Genomic DNA, 14,219 nt, shown 5'->3' with positions numbered 1-14,219 from the left:
TTTAAGAGAAACTAATGCTGAGTGTAGTCAGATACTTGTCTTGGACTTTTAAAAAACTAGATTTTAATGAACTCAGAGCAATTATAACTATTTCATGGTGAGAGAAGCTAATGGAAAAGACAAAATGGAAGCTGGGTGAGGTTTTTTAAAAAATAAAAACTATTTTTATTTTTTAAAAATAAAATAGTACATTTTATTTAGCAAAAAATTAATTGTAAATAGTCCCAACTGGGGTGGAGGGAGGATGACAGTGGAAGGGTTCCATGTGGCTGCATAAAAAAAGCTTAGTAAAAAAAACACTGAAAACAAAATGCACACGTAGGAGATGAAGGAGTTACAAATCACAAGGGAAAATAAAGCCCAAAATATCGAGATGGCATCAAGAATGCTAAAGATCAGAATGAGGTAAGGTTGATGAAAGACACTAAGAATAACAAAAAGTGATCTTCAGATATGTGCAAAAGAAAAGGCGAGAGAGAGAGAGAAAGCAGTTCCTCAGTGAAGGTACTAAAATGTATTGGTGCCCTTCTTCGTCCTAACATTTTATTGCAGAGAACAAGTAAGAGAGAAAAGGCAGAGCTAATCATCTCTTATTTTGGCTCAGTCATATCCAAGTGAAGTGCCAGATGACTGAAGAAGGTCAGATGTTATCCCGATCTTCAAAAAAGGGGAAAAGGAAGATCTGAGGAACTTTGACCTGCCTCACATTGAAAGTTAGAGCATATTTTAAAGTGATCTATTATAAAGAAGACAGCCAGTTTGGCATAGTGGTTAAGGCACCAGCCTAGAAACCACGGGACCGTGAGTTCTAGCCCTGCTTTAGGCATAAAGCCAGCTGGGTGATCTTGGTCCAGTCATTCTCTCTCAGTCCTAGGAAAGAGGCAAAGGCAAACCACTTCCGAAATCTTCCCAAGAAAAGTGCAGTCCAGTCCATGCAGTCGCCAGGAGTCACCACTGACTCGAAGGCATTCCCACCCCTCCAAGTCCTCCTGTGCTACCTCATTATGGTGGTGAGGTGTTTCTAGGAGGGATGAGCAAAGAACATCAGGAGTGTATGCCAAGAGTATATACTCATGGCAGGGTCACCCAGGTCATGAATATCATCCCAGCTGCCTGGATAAAGCAAGCAGGCACCTATATTGGGCAGCAGTGATATAGGAAGATGCTGGAAGCAGACGATCACTTTAGTGACAATAGCAAAGACATCAATTCATACTGTGCGGGAGAAGGCAATGGTAAACCATTCCTGTATTTTTATCAGGAAAATGTCATGGATAGAAAATATAAATAGAAGGAAAGAGAAGAAGACCAACAGCAAAGTGGATGGACTCAATTGCAGAGGCGATGAGTGCGCTGTTGGGAGACATGAAATAGGGATAGATCATCTTGGAGAAAATCTATCTATGTGGTCGCTAGGAGTCAAAAATGACTGAATGGCACATAATCAATTGTAAAGAACTTGAAAACAATACAGTATTTATTTCCCTATGCAGTTACTCTGGAAGGGCTCTAGATGTTTTACAGATACTAAAAAAACAAACTAAACCCAACAATAATAAACGAATAATAATAATGAAGTACAATAATGACAATAATGGATTACAGGTTCCAATCATACATTACTATATTGGCTAATTTATATACGTTGGCTCTACAACTAATCTTTGAAGGCCCTCTTCAGAGCTGACAAGGATATGGGAGAGCCATATCTTTACCAGCTTCCAGAAAGCTGTAAGAGTGAGAGCTATTCTTGCCACAATGGGGAGGCTATTTCATAGGCGAGGAGCTCCCACAGAACATGCCTGCTGCTGGGCTCCCTCCTGGTAGATGCCAATCTTCATCAGGCCCTTTCTGGCTGTCTGGATCAGTCAAGCATAAATGATCTGGGAAAGGTGTTTTTTTAAATACAGTTCCCTTTCCAAGCCGTGTAGTGCTTTAAAGGAAGACCAGTACCTTGAATTCTACACTGCAACATATTGTAACCAGTTTTGTTCCTACAGCAGTAGTACAGTGTGACACTAAAATGGCTGCCCGGTGAGTATGTGGCCCTTCTGGACCATCTGAAGACTTTTTGTGAAATCTTCCTATCTTATTCCATCACAATATTTTAAACAGATTTACAGGCTATTGAGGAAATGTCTCTGGCAACCTCTGCATGATTTTCATTGCTGCAATTGATACCATTATTTCTCATTCTAGTTTCTGTGACAATAGAAAAATAGTTCTTGACCATAATCCTTATGCCACCCTTTTATGTGCCTAAACACTGTTAGTTCCATGTCTTTCCTCAGTATTCTTTTCTGCAGACTCAACATCCCAAGTTCCTTCAGCCTGCTCTTTTGATGAGTGTTATAATTGAATGTAGGCATTGTGCAAACTGTTAAAAAGTAAAACATTGCTTTATAACACTGTGCGTGACATCAGAGAAAGTAGGCCTAGTGCAGGAGAGAAGAGGAAGAATTCAAAACATAGTAAGTAAAGACATTACAATGAATCAAAGCCCCGTGGCAACAGATTATGTGCTCTCTGATTTTTTTTATTCATTAGTTACTGTTTCTCACAGTATTGTTATATTTATTGCGGACCTTTTGGGCACTGGGGTTTGAATTTGAAGTTGACTTCCATGATTTCTAGGAGTATTAGTAGCACAGATTAGAAAAGCTTTGAAGTCTCCAAAGCAGAGGGGAAAAAATCCTAAATTGGTGTCTACCTCATTAGAGATACCAGTTGCAACTGACAAAAATCCAACAAAAGGAAAATGTGCTTGATGGTCACACATCTCTAATAAACTGTCAGATAGTGCTAAACCTCAACTTGCCTGATCTTAATCTATTGTCCATCAGATTCAGGTCTTGATCTACAATTCAGGGACGTCTGCCAGTGCGGTGAATGGGTCACAAAAGTCAAGATGACATGTGCAAATCATGTGATCGAAGCCTGACTCCTTTGTACACGCATGCAGTGTTGACAAATATACAAAGGAGCTGGGCTCTGATCATGAGATTGCATTCAACTTCTTGACTTTTTTTGACACCCCCCCCAGCAGATGCCCCTGCCACAATTCCAAACAAACACTAAGAAATACAGTTTCCCAGACCATATTGTTGAAAACCAGGAACAGCATCATTATACGATATGACTTGGTAAGTTGCCCAAAGGGCATTAAGTGGTCTCAAAGTTAGGGTTTTTGTCTGTTGGCCAGCCCCATGCAAAGAGTCATATAGTCACTGAGAAAATTCTTGCCTAATTCTCATGAGTAGGAATGTCTACATTCCAGAGGAAATATATCCAAAACTGGGCTGTGAACAAGGTTGTTGGTGCTGTGTGGCCTGGAGGTGCTGAAAAGTTGGAGAGGGGATCTTTGGAGGAAGGAGGAATCTGCAACTAGGGACCTAACAGAAGCAAGCATGATTTGAAATCAAGATAAGAGGGAACTGGCTCGAGAAAAAGAACTCAGACTACAGCCTTTGGAAAGGACAGACCTGGAGTCAGTGAAGGAACTTTGACTAAGGTGCTGGAATGCCAAAAGGCTCAAAAAGAGTTATTTTCCTCTTTCCCTCCTCCTTTCTAGGTTAAAAGCAAGCTTGGAAAGTACTGAGGTAGCTGTCTAACAGTGTTATCACATATCAAAGCACAGATACAAATACCTGTGTGAAGGAGGGAGAAAAAGAAACAGTTAAGAAACTGTAAAAACTTTTGCGTAGAAATGTATGCATATATATAAACACAAACTTTGCTAAGCTAAGGCCAGCACAATTTTTTAACTTGAAAAGCATGGTAACAATAAACAACACTGTAATTTAGAGAAGAACTCTGTGTGTGTGTGTGTGTGTGTACAGGTCATGTCCTTTCTTCACCTTCTGGCATCCTGCTCAACAGAATGTCTTTCCCCTATTTGGTAGTTCAGCTTTTTGCTGAATGTTCTATCTGCAGTCCAAAATGGCCTGTGTGCTGGTCATTACATAATTCTCAGTCTGATGAACTGGCAGGAGACTAAACACACATTTGCTGTGTTGAATCAGAATTGAACTACACCCTGATTTTCTAAGGAAGAATCATATCCCCAAAAAGGCAGCGAACATTTTACATCCAATTGGCCCCATTCCATACAGCTCTCTCCTACAAATGAGACTGAAATAAATACCAGTATCAAGCTGTATCTGTAAAAGGAAGAAAATCTCTAGGACTCTGTCCTTATTGTACATATGAAATCCGTTGTTTTCCCCCTTCCCATGTACCTAGGGGGCTGCCTAGGATGTCTGATGGTAGTTGAGTTGAATTTGTGGGAGTGATAATGTGTAAGAGACTCCTTTTACAGAAGAAATTATCATGAAACAGACTGGAAATCCTGGAGAAACTCAGAAAAACACAGCTGATTTCTTCAGTATTTTCAGTAGTATTTCTAAAACTAGGTTGTTGGGCTTTTTACCTGGTATTTGGTGGAATGTGTGTTTATTTTGCTACACTTTCAGTCATATATTGTCCACATCTATGTAGTTTTGATATGATCTTAATATACAAATATCTTAAGAAAAAAACAGAAACCAAACAAAATAATCAGCTCATAGTATAAGATTGCTGGATAGGTATTACAGCAATGATTGAGTAGAGCCCAACATGTTGTCCTATCCTGAATAAGGAATTTGCAGCGTTTCTCCAATGTGCAAATATTCTTTATTTCAGCTGTCTTAAACTGTTTCTTTAATTAAACCACAGGTCCATGTCTCCATAATATTGAAAAAGCTTACTGTTAGAATCTATAAAACAATAACTGTTTCACAAATAGCATTTGACTTCCTTGATCTAGAATTTTCAAACTCTTCAGATGTTTTAACTTTCAGATGCAATTTTTGGTACAGTTTTTCCTTAAATGGTTGACAAAGGAATACATAAATAATAGGATCAAGGCAAACATTTGCAGCAGACAGTAGCAAAGCAAGTTCTTTTATGTAAAACAGTACTTCTTTTAACTTACAGTTGTAACCTGGTGTGGTTTGACTTAATGTATATGGGAATCTGACAATGTGGTATGGAACAAAACAAAGGATAAATACAAGCATGATGGTGAAAATGTTTCGATTGGTCTTTTTCTTTGCCAGCGTGGAGTTTTTCTTAAATTTTTGGTGTGAAATGTATATTTTCTTTGCAATGGAACTGTAGAAGACTATTAAGAGAAAAAACACAATCCAGAAAATTCCTAGGCATGTATAGCTTGAAGCTGTGTGCCACAAGAATCCAAGAGGGCTTTTCAGGTCCATACAGTTATTTGAATTGTTTTTTGTAGGAGTTTGGTTTGTTAAAATAACATTAGGAAAAGAGATAAGAATTTGTAGCATCCATATGACAACACAGATAATTTTGCTACACTGGACACCATAAGTTGAAGTTATGGATTGGGGCTTCACTACTTTGAAGCATCTGTCAAAGCCTATGAGTCCAAATAACATTATGCTGATATACATATTTAGGTAAAAAATGACAGCAGAAAAACGGCAGACAACAACATTGAGCTGCCAAGGTCCAATTTTGGAGTCAGAAAAAATTTTAAAAGGGTAAGTTAAGCTCATAATAAGGTCTGCTATGACAATGTTCTTGAGATAAACAATAAAGCTTGTCTTGCTGGGAATATGAAGAAAGACCCAAGCTGCCGCTCCATTTAACAGTATTCCTCCTATAAAGATGAAGCCGTAGGTCAATGGAAGAACTTGTTGTGTAATGATTTTATTGTAAATACAGTTATTTTCTGAAGTGTTGCTTGAACTGAGCATGTTTAGTTCATTGTCCGTTCCTGTAAATAAAGAAAAGTTCAAGTTCAGTTTAAGAAAACAACTTCCATGTATTTTTCTCTCTTCTAAGATATCAGAGTGTCATATGCAGGCACAAGTAAAAAGGCAACAGAAAATACTACTATTTTGAAATATAATTTAGAACATAATCAAAGACATTTGTAGCAAATGGTTGTCACAAAAGCAACTTATGTGATTTTTAATGCTTTTCTGTTCCTAAGTTAATGTGATGACAGCTTCATCTAATGCTGAGATGCACTACCTGAGCAGCCCCTTGAAGTCCTGGGTACTATCAGAAAGTTGTAATTTTGAACGTGATAGAAGAAAATAATTAATGTTTAAGCAATCATGTTAATTACATTTAACTAGATACAAGTATAATTCATGTTTGTTTTGGTCATATTCTCTACATCGCCCTGGCCCCACCTTCTTTTTAAAGTCTGAGCCTTGGCATGATGCTGAAAGTCCACAGCTCTTGGTCTGGAAAAATTGTGTACCATTGATCTAATAGATGATGGTACCAGTGTAGGATCCAGAGTAGGCTTTCTAGAACAGAAGCCATACAAGATAACTCTCTAGCTTCCAGATAAAAGATAAGACTCCCATGAGTTGAAGCCAGCTCCTGAGGACATGTCCTTGTAATTTTCTTAATGAAAATAAGGAAGTCATTTGCCATTGTATTCTTAGGGGTTATTTTTTTCAACTTTCCAATCCTCTTATTTCCTAGTTGTTTCCCAGTCCAGTATTAACCAGTAGTAACTCTGCTGAGCTTTCTCAAGTTCTGCCAAGGTTGTCTATTTTTCTATAGGCTCAGTAACATATAAATATTTTAACAAATACATAAATAATAGGAAGTATTCATTCCTGGTTCCTCCATGGTTCAGAAGCTCACCTCTTACAAGGCAGCTTTAGAAGGTGTGCTCTCATTTTTTAAAACATTTCTCAACTTCACCTATTTGTAAAAGAACTTTTCAGTAAATGTCTGAAATCTCACACATGTGAAATTATTTATATTTGAATATTGATGATCCCAGATGATTTGGAAATGCTGAAAAACTAGAAATACCCTATTATGTATTTATCATCTTGTTTAGGTATTGTCATACCCTATTTACTGGAGAGTTTGAGAACAAGGAACAGATCAGTGAATAAAAAGCAGTGCTATGTGCTGTCACTTTGGTTGTCATAATTTTATTCTTTATTGTCACGTGTGTTTACTAAGCTCCTATTTGGTTCTCTTTTTTTCATTTGATATATATGTACTGTATATAGCTGTATGTGCAAATACTGTAATGGTCTGCGGGAATGACCTTGGGAGAGAGGAGGAAGAGTTGTAGACCAGACAAGTGTGATGCAAAAGATATCTCAACCCATGGAAGGAAAAGCCCACAGAAAGGACCTTCCCTAGTTTTTGGGAAAGTAAAAGTAAAGGAGGGGATAAGTGCTTTCAGACTTGCAAGACTGATGTCAGCTCTTTGAAGTAATCCAGACAGGGAACCAAGACCATGAGTACTAACACTACCTTCATTGTAAGATTACATTAACAGATTCTTGAAAGTCTGAATGCACTTCCTTCCTCCCTGCCTTTATTTTCCAGAGAATTATAGAGGGTTGCTTCTGAGCCACTTCCTACACCCCTTTTCCTTCTGTGGGCTGATATACCTTTTGCATGACAGTTGTCTGGTCTGCAGCTCTTCCTTCTCTCTGTCAAGGTCATTCCCACAGACCATTATAGATACAGACATAAATGAACACAATCTATGAACTAGAATAACTCATCACAGATTTTGTGCTTCTGATGTAGACCTATATATGATTATTATTTTTGCAAATAGATATTGATGTTTACTATTTTTTCTGACGTAGCCAAAGTTCCCCTGAATATGGACATTTATTTCTGCACATACAGAAACTTCGTCACTGGGAAGTACTTTTTAGAATATAAGATGATAATGTGAGATATATTTAAAAATAAAGAAAATCATATGCGTAGGTATGCGTATCACCCATTGCCAGGCACATAGAGAATAAAATCTATCACATCCATCAGTGTGTTCTCATCTTTTCCTAAGCACTGTGTGACCCTGTGTTAGTTGGAGGAAGCATAATTGGGTTAGAATTTTTGTTCAGAGCACCATAGTTCAGAAACTACTGGAGTTTCTATCATGATAAATGTTCCAAACCTAGTTTCGGTTCCCATAAATGCAGCTTTTCCTTCCTGTCTCCTTTTTAAGCTATAAGTCTATGAAGTCAGTTTTTGTCATTTTAACATTTCTCCTTCTTTTGACACACTGAGCATAAGAAAACCATAGGCAAACTTTCTTAATATAAAAGTGTTATTGATGAAGATACACTGGGGTTGTTTTGAATAAGGTTCTACAGGACAAAGACTGCTGGAAATGTGGTTTTAGAGAACTATGGCAAAGAAGCAGTTCATGTCAGCATTTCATACCCATTTAATATTGTGTTGATTGCCAGTAAAGTCTTACTTGGTTTCATATCTGAAGATTCTCTATGAAGATTCCTACCCAGTGCAAGCTTCAGCTTGGTAGTTATGCAGCAGAACTGTGAATGAGTTGTATTTGTTGCACATTAGCTCCGCTTTGTGAGATGACTAAACTCAGCTATCCTCAGGTATCCACTGGGTTTTTAAGCATTTGGGCCAATACATATGCTTTAAGTTTTATTAGAAATACAGAATTCCATTGTGTTGAATAGTCTACCTAGATTGAATAATAGATAGATTCATACTAGGTCAAGATTCAAGCTAAACTCATATTTTCAAGCTATTTGGTTTTGATCAATACCAATAATACCTTTGAAGCCTCAGTGAGGTGCTTTGCAAGAACTAAGAATATAACCTTTCTTTATTTTGGAAACCTATAGTTTCCAAAAGTCCATTGGAGTTGGGCAGCTATAATAAATTTAAATAATGACTAAAGATAAATAGTCTAGAAAGAAGTCCTAAGCACTTACTGGCCTAGAATAGTTTGGTACATTAGATTCATTGGCTGTATGTGTTAGAAGGTAGGCTTGCGAGACAGATGCAAAAGTAATTGTAATACTTTTTATGGAAAAATATTTTGAATGTAAGGGAAGTATTTGGCTCACATTTTAGCTAACTGAATTAAGGTTTGGCCCTTTTAAAATAGTTTAGGGTTAAGAAAAAAAAAGGGTGCCTGAAGTTTTGAGATGTTTAAGACATCTCTCCCCTTAAAATCCTGGAATCCCATCCAAAGCAAGCCCTATTAAAATGATGATGTTTCTAATATAATGTATAATATGTGTGTGTGTGCACATCTATATCTATATATCTATATATCAATATATCTATATATCTATATATCTTAGCAATAGTTCCTTCAACAGACTTAGGCTGAGAAGAAACAGCAAAAATCACTACCCTGAGCTTCTGAAGGTCTTGCAGGAGAACAACCCCATCACTTCATTGTTCACAAAGATAAATTAAAAACCCAAGCAACTAAATGCTTTACATAAAACTTGTGTCCTGACAAAGCGAAAGGGGACAGACTGCATACTTTGTATTGGTTACTGGGGGTGGGTGGGGTGGGGAGCTGCAGAATTAGCTTTCCCCTTAAAGAATCTGCCACCTGAAGGTCAGTATCCTAGAAGAACAAGACAAGACTTCTCTTCCCTGGGACAATGATATCAAATGTAAAATAGATTTACATTTGAATATGATGTAATGAGCAATATGGATCTGAAAAAGTATGTATCAGAACAAGGTAGTTGTTCAGAAATGCAGTGACTGAATCCAAGTTAAACATAAATGCTGAAAAATTAGAGTAAGTAGATGAACTTGTGTACCTTGGTAAAATGTTTATTAGAAACTGGAAAACGGATGGGGAATTTTAAGATGTGGAAATGCTGATGGAAAGGTAGTGAGTAATATGCAATTTTTTTTGAGGGATGAATGTTTCTTAAAATAAGTGAAAATGGCTGTCTTTTCATCTACTACAAGAAGTATGTAGTAGATGAATGAGGACTGAACTGCAAAGTTGGTATATAAAATGGATTGAGAAGATGAGAGGAAGAACAAGACCAAGAAAGCAGTAGCTGGGTGGAGTTGATGTGTTAGGAAAAAAATGAGAAGTTTAAAGAACAAAAGCCAATGTATGAAGCATATGAAAGTGGTAGAAGCAAAGATGTTATACAAGAATAGAAAGATATCAAGAAATATAGTGAACAGTGTTGATAGCTTCACTGGGTTTCATTTTTTAAAAAATCTCCTTCCTTTAGCTAAATCACATTAACTGACAAGTTACATGATGGCAACTATTACACAGGACTACCAAAAACACAGATCTGTTCATAAATGGATTCATGAAGAATGTTTCTGCATACATGGGAAGTTTCTGTGATTGTCATTTTCAGCTGGAAACTTAATGAGGTGGCATAAAAATGAAGGAACAGTTAGAAGAAAAATGTGATATTTATACAATGGAACTTGGCTTTGGAGATCAGAAGGCTAAAGAGATTACAGAAATAAACACTGCATGGGATTACGTATATATTGTAGATCCATTTCCTTCACTCAAATTAAGGTCAGAGAAAAGGTCTTAATCCTGAGGTGGGAGACACTAATGCCATAGAACTTCTTGGGATATTTCAAGACTGGTTGGTTTCAACGTTAGGAACTCAATACCAATATTAATTTGGGTGGGAGCTTAGCATAGTGTGGCCTGGGAGAAAATGTAGACCCATTCCATTTCTGTGCTTGCAAACCAGAGTAGCATTTAGACCAACTTTAGCATCCAAAGTAGAATTAGGGGCCCAGTTAAAAGCCCCTAACCCAAATACATCTTCCCAGGGAAAAGAAAGCACTGGTTCAGTATATGGTGTTAAATTGGGCCACATCCCCCATTACAAAAACATATTTCCAGGAAAACTAAACTTGTTAGCTCAGCCATTTAGAAGGCCAAGGAATGCTCATAAGCTAGAAAGTGAGCAGGGAAAACAAAAAAGAGTCACTTCCTAGAAAGAAACTATGTTCTTGAAGTACTGCCTCTTTTTTGTTGTTTTTTGCTTCCAACAGCCCATTGTCTTTGTAGTCCTGCCCTATTACTTCACAATTATACCCTAACGGCCTCACTGACCTCGCTAGTCACAATATGTGTTATATGCAATGAAATACCTGGCTGCCATATCCCATCACGTGTATATTCTGAGTTGCGTAAGTCTGTAAAGAGGGTCTGTAAGCCCCTCCCTTGTTTAGACCTGCCTTTGCCTCTAGTGCTGTCAGTAAGCCAATGTAATGTGTCCTGGTCTCCAGTTCAAACTTGCCTCTAAAATATTCTACTGTGCATCCAGTTCATGGTAAAAGCCTCTCCTTCCTCATTTCTGCCCTGCAGAGCTTTGGGATCACTGGACTGCTCTGATGTCAGAAACCCATGATGATTCTGCCAAGTATGAAGTTTACAGAAAGAGAAGGGGATCTAACAATGAATTGTTTATTTAAACATTTTGCTCCTATGTTATTTTTATTATTTAAACAATGTGTGGGCAATATTTTTGTATAAAATAATAACCAGCACGAACTATATTCTTTGCTTGACAGTGCTACATTAGTACTGAATATTCATCTGTTCAGTAACACTGACCTCCACGCCGAACTTGCTTAGTAGACAGTTGTAAGTGTATAGAACCCTTATCCTCAAGTCCAGTGATTAGTGTTTTCAAAGTGTCTTTGCTTGGCTGCTTCTTCTAATTGTGCTGCTTTTTGCCTTTCTGGCTTTCCACAGATGCACATACAACTCCTGTTTTCCATTTTTATGTTTTCCCAAAATCTTTTTTTTTTTTAAGTTAAATGCTCATCCCGTCTCAATACTATAAGTAGACAGCTAATTATGCTGAATATATTTGAGTTGGAAGCAACGTTTAATACAAGGGCAACCAGATTTAACTTTTCAAAGTTTTTTTAAAGTATCAGGGGTACAAAGATGGGATATAAATTAACTGGTTTTAGTAATTTGTTCGGGGAAGCTATATTTAATGCAATGTATAGCTAATAATGAACAGCTAAATCTTTTCTTTATTTTTATCTGTAACTTAACATGTGTCTTTGCTTCTCATTGCTACTTTTAAATTGCTTGAGATTAAACAATAACAACCTTTATTATGGTCTTGGATCTGAATATAGTCGAAATACTGTTTGTTAAAATAAAATATACAGTACCAGTAATATGATTAAATAATCAACATACATCTACACATTTGTCGTGTTTCAAGTATCTTTTTCTAGTCAGCTGTTCTGGAATCATATGGCAAGATTTGGGATTAAGCATTTTGACGACAATAGGTATTTAAAAAACCTCAAACAAATAATATGTATAGTAACTTCTTACCAGTACACAGAGTTTGGTAGTTTTTCAGATGATTCAGAAGTGATGATATGCTTTCAAATCCATGCCGAAATAAAGTATCCAACAGTTCCCACAATGACTGGTTTAAAAATCCCAGAGTTGTAGAGTTTGCTGCTACCAGCTGTGAAATACTGCAGCTGGTCATGAGGGGCTGATTAAATTGTGAGTTGTAAAATCTTTCAAAAAAAAAGAAAAGAGGAAATATATGAAGCTGAAACCATAAAAGTTCCCTAGAAACTTGCAGCAACTCTTTCAAAATTCCTCCTAATTTCCCCCTTCTTCCATGCCTATGTTCTTATAAACTGAACAACAAATTACAAGAATTTGGCTTCAGGAAGCTGTCTAAACTTCCTACGCATTTATTTATTCTATCTCTTGATCTTCTGGGTAGACAGATGTGAATGCTTCTGCTCCACACATTTGAAGTTGCTCAGTCTGATTTTGACGCTGATGTCAAAATGAATGAATATTATTAATATACTATGAAAGATATGAACTTCAGTAATTTTGTGATACTTTAAAAATATTACAAAAATACTGGAGTTCATATCTTTGGTAGTATAATGCTCTATTCCCACATTAAGCAGAAGGATACTTGACAAAATATTTGACCATATTTTTGCTTTGTTTTTTAAAAGGGGTGAGATTTCATGGAATCTTCCAAAGTGATATGTGCCTTGTACAAAAGCCATGAAAACCTTTTCTAGGATTGCATTTCTTTTGTGGAAGCAGCACTGGTGCTATGCTGTTATCGGGGAGATGTATGTAGTATGGACCTTTTAAGCATCCATGACAGGCATTGCTGCTATAGGAAAAGACTTCTGTCTTCCTGTACGGAGGGAATAATATTGCAATAAACCTGGTTGTTTCAGTTAAAAAATGGCCATTGGTGCACAGGCCACTAACCAGTCATCCTCCTTGTTTTGAAAGTTAGGTTCAATTTTTCATAATCCCTTTCACTGAATGCTGAATTTTCTCTGTCCAGTCAGTAAAGGTGGCTACTTACGTATGTTTTCTGTGTGGAGTGCTGTCTTGGCAAAATGAGTAGAGGGATTCTGAATCCCTTTTTTCCCCCACTCAATTTTATTTGGGGTTGCTATTTTGTGGCTTCAGTTGATCACAATGCAATATTTGGGGGTTATTTAGTAGTATAGGGTATATTTCATATAATCTCATCACTACTGTTTTCAGGGAGTGGGAGACAAAAAGATAATACCCTTATTAGTTGAAAAACTGTAATAGCTGCAGAGAAACGCTGTTAGTTTTTTTTTGTTTCCTTATTTTCTTAAGCCAGAAATAATTTTTTTTAATTTATTTTCTTTTTATATGGAGCCAGAAATGAATACTTTTTAAAATGAAAATAAATGAAATCATGATGAGTAGAAATACTGAAAATCCTAGTAGGAACTGCTGTAAAAAATTAATCAGATCTAATGGAAAATTGCCACCTGTTGAGAGCTTTCTTGTTCAGAACAGGAAGAGTTCATGGTTCTGAGAAGTTGCAATTCTGGGTATAATTATATGAAAGAGGGTTTTTTGTGCTCTTTCTTCTGATTTAAAGCCAATTGTATAAGGAATAGCTATTTACCTCTGACCTAATATTAGTATTATTGAACACAATGAAATTGCTACAATATGAATTCTAAACAAAACACAATATATGTAACTGTTTATAGAATTCTTTGGTGGCCAGAAATATTTACTTGGCAATAGTTCAGAAAGAAATTTGGATTATATATATAATTTCAATTTTGAAAGTCCACTGCTGGTGTGAAGCATGCCACTTGAATGAATCATCAAGTCATGTAGAATCACTTTCTTGCAAGAATGGGAAAAGTCACATGCCATGATATCTTCAGTTCACAAAAGGAAAGTTGTTAGATATCGTACTGGTTTTATGAAGTCTCTTTCCTAGTCATATGAACTTTTTAAAAGAAAGCAGAAGTAGTAGGGCTTATATAACACCAGGCTCTGTGTGCTCTTGACTATATTGCTAAATTCACACAGAAGAGGGAAATATTGTTAGATCTGGGAAATCTCTGATTGGCAG

The 14,219-nt window shown here is 36.7% G+C and overlaps 2 protein-coding genes across 2 annotated transcripts in view; one reads left to right on the top strand and one right to left on the bottom strand.

Moving 5' to 3' along the window:
- MED12L (mediator complex subunit 12L) overlaps nt 1-14,219 on the top strand; it is a 190,729-nt gene that overhangs the window by 65,148 nt on the left and 111,362 nt on the right. The window lies entirely within an intron of this gene.
- On the bottom strand, nt 4,662-12,459 carry P2RY14 (purinergic receptor P2Y14). Its single transcript, XM_015889549.3, has 2 exons — nt 12,152-12,459; nt 4,662-5,788 (listed from the first exon to the last, which is right to left on the bottom strand). The coding sequence occupies exons 1-2, from the start codon at nt 12,312-12,314 to the stop codon at nt 4,758-4,760; spliced, it is 1,194 nt and encodes a 397-aa protein (XP_015745035.1). The 5' UTR covers nt 12,315-12,459; the 3' UTR covers nt 4,662-4,757.

This window comes from Python bivittatus, unplaced genomic scaffold, assembly GCF_059951505.1.
Source record: "Python bivittatus isolate LINGU-HERP-01145 unplaced genomic scaffold, Pbiv_v1 ctg000980_np1212, whole genome shotgun sequence".
Taxonomy (NCBI): Eukaryota; Metazoa; Chordata; class Lepidosauria; order Squamata; family Pythonidae; genus Python; species Python bivittatus.
The sequence above is the reverse complement of the archived record's forward strand: the minus strand, read 5'-3'. Positions and strand labels throughout refer to the sequence as shown.

Coding starts and splice junctions, on each gene's coding strand:
- P2RY14 (XM_015889549.3), bottom strand. CDS start 12,314: ATGACCAGCTGCAGTATTTCACAGCTGGTAGCAGCAAACTCTACAACT. Junction 5,789..12,151: donor CTACCAAACTCTGTGTACTG/GTAAGAAGTTAC, acceptor CTTTATTTACAG/GAACGGACAATGAACTAAAC.